At 41.6% G+C, this 7,553-nt stretch overlaps 1 protein-coding gene across 1 annotated transcript; it reads left to right on the top strand.

Moving 5' to 3' along the window:
• The first annotated feature begins 1,102 nt into the window (after positions 1–1,102).
• LOC137187963 (protein unc-13 homolog A-like) lies at positions 1,103–7,270 on the top strand. Its single transcript, XM_067597278.1, has 8 exons — positions 1,103–1,213; positions 1,325–1,424; positions 2,865–2,982; positions 3,948–4,071; positions 4,421–4,491; positions 4,775–4,829; positions 5,472–5,501; positions 6,043–7,270. Exons 1-8 carry the CDS (start codon positions 1,105–1,107, stop codon positions 6,240–6,242), a joined length of 807 nt encoding a protein of 268 aa, XP_067453379.1. The 5' UTR covers positions 1,103–1,104; the 3' UTR covers positions 6,243–7,270.
• Positions 7,271–7,553: the final 283 nt, after the last annotated feature.

Raw genomic sequence — 7,553 nt, 5'->3', positions numbered from 1 at the left:
ACCACACCGCTTACTCAGGCACCTGCCTCATGAATCAAAGCGATATTTAAGTGATAAGCATTATCCCAAGGGTTTGCTGGGGTGATGCTATTTTTAGAAGCCAATTTGTCCACAATGGTTTTTACGCCTGCTCTGCTGTCACTGACTAAGAAAATGGATCAGAATGTGTTTTGTCAAATCTATTTGGGTTGTTACTAACAGCATCACTTTTACAACCCTCATTTTTTAGGGTTTTCTTGATTGAATAAGAGGGAGCATTAGTTCCCTCTGTTTTAGAGAGTTGGATAGGTAATGCATTATAAAGTCATTCTTCTCTTGCAGCCAAGCACTCATGCTCAGAGAGTGTTTTAGCGGCTTGTTGTTGAGGCCCAATTAGATTTTAAATGTTGCTTAATCCCTGTACACCTTTCCTTAAATGCAACATCAGTGACAGCGACTAAAAACCAGAGTTCTGAATATTAATACCTTACTGCTGAACATAGGGAAGCTGAGCATCGGCAGGGTGCAGGATTGAATGAATAATGAATAGGCTTTTGACGTCATTGTGGTTTAAAAGTCATTCTGGTACCTCCAGAGGTCCCTGCATGGAGGAGCTGGCAGTGGCACCTCAGCGGAGCCTCATTGTGTTAGACAAACATCAGTGCTGCTCAGTCTTTTAACTACCACCCCCTGTTGTCAATCATGCAGGAATACATACACAAGCATCCGGTATGTGGTCACTTTCCTCCCTGGCAACACCTTTTACTGAAACAGTCTTTCTGCCCCTCCAAAGAGTGACTCAGAGATCCTGACACTTCCTGCTGAGTGGATGCAGTCTTTCATATTGAGATCCTGGCACATTGCCCCCCCACTTTCCCCATCCTCTCTAAAATGCCAGTTTCCCGTCAATGACCATCCAACCGTACTTTCATGCACATTAGCTACAGGCAAAGGCCTAACTAGACTGTAGGCAAAAGTCACATGACACTATAAGCATAAGCCTGAGAAAAGCCATTGTGGACTCACTGAGAGTTATATGTACAGCAGGAAGTGTGAAATCCTTGATGGGCTGTTGGTGGACAAGCATAATTTTTATCACCTCACTCACTCATTTTTTGTAAAGTAATGCACAAATATTGTAACTTACTTCACTACAGGTACACTGATTTCTTGTTTGTGACTTTTGTTTTCTGTTTGTTTGCAGTGAAGAAAGGCAAGCTCGATGGACCCCAAGGTAAGTTGTGTCCTTTGGAGGTCCGTCCATTTCTTGTTTATTTATACTAAGTCTTGGTTGCTTAACATAAACGCACACAGCAGCATAACCAATAGTGTTTGTATTTTACAGAGAAATTTAACACTTACGTGACCCTGAAGGTGCAGAATGTTAAGAGCACAACCATCGCTGTGCGTGGCAGTCAGCCGTGCTGGGAGCAAGACTTTATGTTGTGAGTGCTTTTTGCCCTCTCTCACTTTCCCCCCTTCAGCCCCTGTCCTCTTCTGTAAATCTGCCTGCACAAAATTGCTTAATCGGGGTCTTCAGTCTTTGCTTTACAGTATTTGCTGCACAGTGGATATTGATTTCTTGCTATATTCCCTACTCTTTACACCCACTTGTCTTCCACTTCTGTCACTTTTTCCTCTCACTCTACCCTCCCAACCCATCCCCACCTCCACCCCTCCAGCCAGATCTGGCTTTGCTGTTACAGTAGCTTTTTAGTTTGTAGCTAATAATCTAGTCTCAACATCAGTTGACAGATGCAAGTCAGCGGGCCACATTAACATATGGAAAGAGTGTAAATATACTGACATTTAATCAAGTGTACATACTGTAATTCAAACCTCAGGGGCTCAATTCTTCAGCACATACACAGCAGGGTCAACTGTGACATTTATATTTTCTAAAACGAGTTATTTTTGCCCTCTTCCTCTCGCTTCCTTTTATTTTTCTCAACCTTTGAACAGTGAGGGGATGACATAACACCTGTGATGTTTGAGCTGCTCCAGCAGAGTTCACACACACCCAATCCAGAGGGTTTCTCCACCTCCATCAGGGCTCCATTCACCTCATAACTTCAGAGAGTTGACCCAATAGAAAAAAAACCTGATGAAAAAAATGGCTTGTCTCTCCATCCTACTGTTTTTATGTTTCATCTACTATAACTTTAAACTACATTAAAAGTAAAGCACAGGTTTTCTTTCCCTTCTCTTTCAATTTCTCACTCTCTCCTTCACCCTGCTGCATCTCCTGTTTGTTTCCTCTTCTCCTCTTTTCCCTTTTATGAAGCAGCACCATTCAGCCGTTTGCCAGATTACTTCCTCGGCTCCCAGGGAAACAGAAAGATGCATTTTCATATCAAAGCTGTGGCTATTATTAGGATTTGATTCAGTTAAGACAGCCAGTGGGCCTGAGAAGAGGTACTGTTCAATGATGAGAAATGCTAAGTGAGCTGATAATCAGCCAGATTTGTAGTCATATTACAAATCTTAGTCCTGACCTTAGTTATATTGTACTGTGAATGACTGTTACTTGATGAAAAAAGGAGGCGTAGAGTTCACAGTTGTTTGTCATACAGACATATAGACAGACTCTGCTGTTGTCCTATCTGTGCTGCCTCTTATATCCTGCTGGCAGCCTAGTTGACAATCACCTACTCTTTCCATCTTCATGCTGAATGACTCATTTCCCTCGGCAGATTGAATCACAGTGCATATCCATCAGTAGATTTAAGTGCAGCTCCTGATGGCATTGCCTGTATTTCTGGTAAAAATCCTCTGTGCTTTGAGGTGTCTGCATACAACCCTGTCTCCACATTCTGTATTTTGTCTTTTCTCTCTTTCTCTATCTTATTTCTCTTTTTCTGTCCCCGCCTCTTTCTGCTGTACAGTGAAATAAACCGGTTGGATCTGGGCCTGACAGTTGAGGTGTGGAATAAAGGGCTGATCTGGGACACCATGGTGGGCACCTTATGGATCCCCCTGCGCAGCATACGGCAGTCAAATGAGGTGCACTATCTCTCTCTCTGGCTCTGACGTCCCTTAGCATTGCTTTAGGTTTCATTGCTTTACATTTCATAAGCTTTACATAAAAAGGAACTAGTTTCAACAATAAACTCTGTAAAGCACAAAGAAATTGCACAAAAAAAATCACAACTTAATGTGAACCATTAGGTGAATGCTTGTGTCCAAATGTGACACAAGTACTATGAAAGCTAGACCACTCTTAATGCTTTAGGTGTCTAGTTTCATGTTTGATTCTCTCAATACCCTGCTGGGTGTGTTGATCCTGATGTGCATGCGTTATGAATATTCTTCCCACTCAGTTCAGCTTGGACTGCACACAACTGACAGTTCATATAATATTATGAATGATGCTGAGAAAAATGTCAGTAAGTCATTATTGAGATTAAAACATATGCTATTATATGATATAATAAATTAAAACAAATGCAAAGTCATATAAAGGCACAAAACACAATAATGATAATGGAACAATATAAAAAATATAACTATCAATATATTATATCAATATAGTCATGTTAAACCTCAATAAACCTAGCAGATACATTCAAAGTCCCGAATATTTTTGCAATATTAAAGGAATATGATACATTTTTTTACGTTTCAGGGGTGGGTGTGTCATGAATATTCCACCTATATGTTACTATTCTGTCAAATAAATTAAAACTAACATAAATTTGAATGAAATCACAAAATGTTTACAATACTGATGAAATGTCATAGATTATATATACATTAGGAATATTACACAGGGCCTAAAATGATGACGTAAGTTAGCTAGTGCTCCATATTTTTTTAGTTCCAGTATTTGTTTATAGCAGTCAAGAACAGATTTCACATTTAGGCTTGTTGGCTTTATACACACAGAATTGGAATCGGCATGTGGGATCAGGCTGATAATGACAGTCAGTACTGTCCTGGTCATACCTGTCTTCCTCTTTATTTTCCAGGACGGTCCAGGTCAATGGTTGACCCTGGACTCCAATGTCATCATGGCTGAGAATGAGATTTGTGGAACCAAAGACCCGACCTTTCACAGGCTGCTGCTCGACACCCGCTTTGAACTGCCACTAGGTTTGACCTTTCGTCACAGCTTTATTTATCCTACAAGTGTTTTTTGTTCTGCATATTTTCTTTTTATACATGTTCAATTCTTGATATACAGTATTTCAATTAAATCTGAAAAATAAGAAAGAACAATTCCTACTGCTACTAGTATTACTACTAAAAAAGTACAACTACTGCTGTCTCTACCACTATCATTATTACATCAGTGCTGATGCTGCTTCCCCTTCTGCCAGTACTACTACTATAGTGCTAACACTTCCTCTAGAGAAATCTATAAATATATAGGAGATATGTTTATAATGTCTAAAATTTTTTGTACAGTGAAGAGTATGATGTTGAGTGTTGTGTGCTGCAGACATTCCAGAGGAAGAAGCGAGATACTGGGCCAAGAAACTTGAACAACTAAATGCCATGAGAGACCAAGATGTAAGGACTTTATTATATTCCTTTCACTCTCTCTACACTACAGTATCTGTCATCTATCTTTCTCAATCTGTAGTATAGAATACAATCATATAATATTCTCTCTCTCAACTCTTTTCCTCCTCTTTGTTTTCCTCCCACCCTCTCTATCCATTTTCCATATTCTCTGTAATTACGCCCTATGGCTGCCATTGATGGCAGAAGGTCAATATTTTTATCAATTTGCCTCAAAACAAGTGCTGGATATTATTTTCTGAGGTGTCTGTTGTTGTGTTTTTATCCTCAGTATGCCTACCAAGAGGAACAGGAGCGACCACTCCATGCGCCAACCACTCAGTGCTGTGAGTGTCATCAGACCAGCCACTCCTGTGTGCACATCCTTCTGTGTTATGTCCCGCTGTGTCCTTTTTATGCCTCCTGTTTTTTCCTCTCCCCCCCCCCCCACTCCCCCTCCTCCATCGTCTTGACTCATTGAGAACGAAAGTAGACAGGAGGCTGAAATGAGGCTGATAGATGTGGCAAAGGAAGGGAGGAGGGGAGGGAGAAAAGCTGATGTGCCGAATCATGCGAGCCAGCCTGCCTGAGCATGAGAGTGACTTATAGGTGCTAGATGTGTGACGAATGTGAACTGACATAGGCTGGGTTGTCAGACACACACCACCCAGCCTGCCTCTCTGTCTGTCTGTCTGTCTATCTCTCTAGTGATGATGACACAGGGAGCAGGTGATTAAGTGTGTATAGTATAAATCTGCAGATGCTTGTGTGTGTGCAGAGAAGATATAGTATGTGTGTATTTTCTGATCTTGCAGCATCAAGACCCGCTATCTACTTCATTAATAAAGTCACATAGTTCACATTTCAGATAATAATTTCTCAGGTCTACAAATCTCTACATGTTTGTTTACCTGGCTTTTGGATTGCTTATGTGTTTAACTTGTGGCCCAAACCTAATTTGGTTTCTCCTTTCCTTAATCTCCTTGCAGGTAATTGGAGTCTGTGGGGAGATCAGCAAAGTAAGTTTCTTTCATGTGCTTCTGCTAATGACTTGGAGTAATTCTGTATTTATTGTCCATGTCTCACTTAATGTAATGATCTCCTTGTGTAGTTTTCCTCAGAGACCATCAGTTGCCGTGAAAATAGATTATTTTTTCCCCTCAAATTTTTCCTGATTCCTTTCAATTCGTATCCATTTTCTCCTGATGGATTTTAAAGTAAAGCTGTTAAAATTAAACTGATTAAAGTCACAATAAAATAGATTCGGAGGTGTTTCTACTCTCTCTGCCTCACGTCAAATATTATTTGCATGTGTTTTTCTCACTTTTCTATGCACAGGAACCATCAGAACATTAGAACAATCACACCAAAGTAGTTGAAAGTTTAACATTTGCATCAGTGGTTTACACTGTTTCTGATGTTACACACATTCTCATAAATCCCACCTTAGTAGGCTGAAACATTTAAACATTTGTATTATTTTCAAATACTACAAAGTGCAATTCTTGACCAATCATCCTCTTCTCGCCTCACCCTCCCACGCTGTGTTTGTGTGAACAGACGAGGACCCAGACAGCGCTGTGGACGACAGGGACAGCGACTACCGCAGTGAGACCAGTAACAGCATCCCACCTCCCTACTACACCACTTCCCAGCCCAACGCTTCCATGCACCAGTATCCCATGAGACACCATCACTACAGACACTCCTACAACGATGAGATCCACGAGATGGACTATGACCACAGAGCCATGAGGTAGCAAACACACTACTTAACCGCAACTGAGACTGAGGCAGTTTGGTTTCCTTTCCTTGAGTCTAGTTGTTTATGTGCACCCATTAGATTACCATGGGGGGTTGTCAAAATGTATCAGCAGATCTAACAGGGAGAAATGCTTTGTTTTTGTTGGGCAGGAAGAAAAAAAAAAAAACACAAGAGGAACAAAACTGTTTACTGTTGAAAATATTATGTCACACTCCCCATCTTAAACAGTTTGAATAACTCCCTTTGGAGTGTCTGTGCACCTATCATATAGCCCTGAGACAACTCAGCCCCTGCGACCTTGTTTTGTTCACTTTGTTGTACATGGTAACATGTCCCACTGTGCTCTCCTCCTCTAGAGAATAACCCTGGCCTCAGTGTATACAAGCGTGCTGGGGCTCAGAGTTCTTGTATACAGGTCGTGTATGAAGTGGGCCTCTGTGGTTATCTTTTACTGTGCGCGTGCATGTGTGATTGCGTGCGCGTGTGTCTGCATCTTTGTGTGCATGTCGAGTGTATGAGCATCAGAAACCCCATGTGATCTCTTCTGTGCTAACTTGTTGTGCAGAAAATGAATGAATTCCTGGACTTAACAGTATTTCTGGACATGTTTTCAAAAGGCGGCAGACCGTCAAAACTCATGCATTGCTCAGAAAAGCTGAACCAGAAAGTTTGATCTTTTCATTTGTTTAGATTTGGTTGAGTAAAAATAAAGTGCACACCTTCAGTGAGAGGTCTTTGTGCAGAAGCTTAACCGGGCAGTGCAGAGGCTCAGTTTGGTTAGAGCTTTCTTTTGAAAGATTTGCACTGAGCTCTACTGATGCTCCTCTCCTACCTCTCCCCTCCTCCCTACCTCCCTCCCTACTCCTCTTACCAGACGCTATGATAGTTTAGACTCGGCCACCAACGGGCGCAGCGATATCGACTCAGGCTCAGGGTCAAGCCGGCGCACCAGTCGTCAGTATTCTCTAGACAGTAGGCATTCACTGTCCGATAGGTGGGTCTATGTACCTCCTCTCCAACTCCTCCTCCTCCTCCTCCTCCTCTTCCTCCTGCTCCGGCCTGTGACTCCGTCTCGCTGTGACGTCAGTGATGGATTGTCCCGTTCTCCTCGCTAGCTGTGCTTGCATGCATGTGCTCTTACCCTATCTCTGTATATGTATATTATATATTTTCTATAAAAAAAAACAAACTACTGGTCCTGCATCTATCTTTACTGTGGTCCTGGTGAAGTTTGTTAAACTTTTGTAAGTTCTGTGCAGTTTTCTGTTTATATGTGTGGGTGAGTGATTGACTACGTGCGTTTATG

This window comes from Thunnus thynnus, chromosome 8 (genome assembly GCF_963924715.1).
Source record: "Thunnus thynnus chromosome 8, fThuThy2.1, whole genome shotgun sequence".
NCBI classification, from domain to species: Eukaryota; Metazoa; Chordata; class Actinopteri; order Scombriformes; family Scombridae; genus Thunnus; species Thunnus thynnus.
Note: the sequence above shows the minus strand (reverse complement) of the source record. Positions and strands in the feature narration are given on the sequence as shown.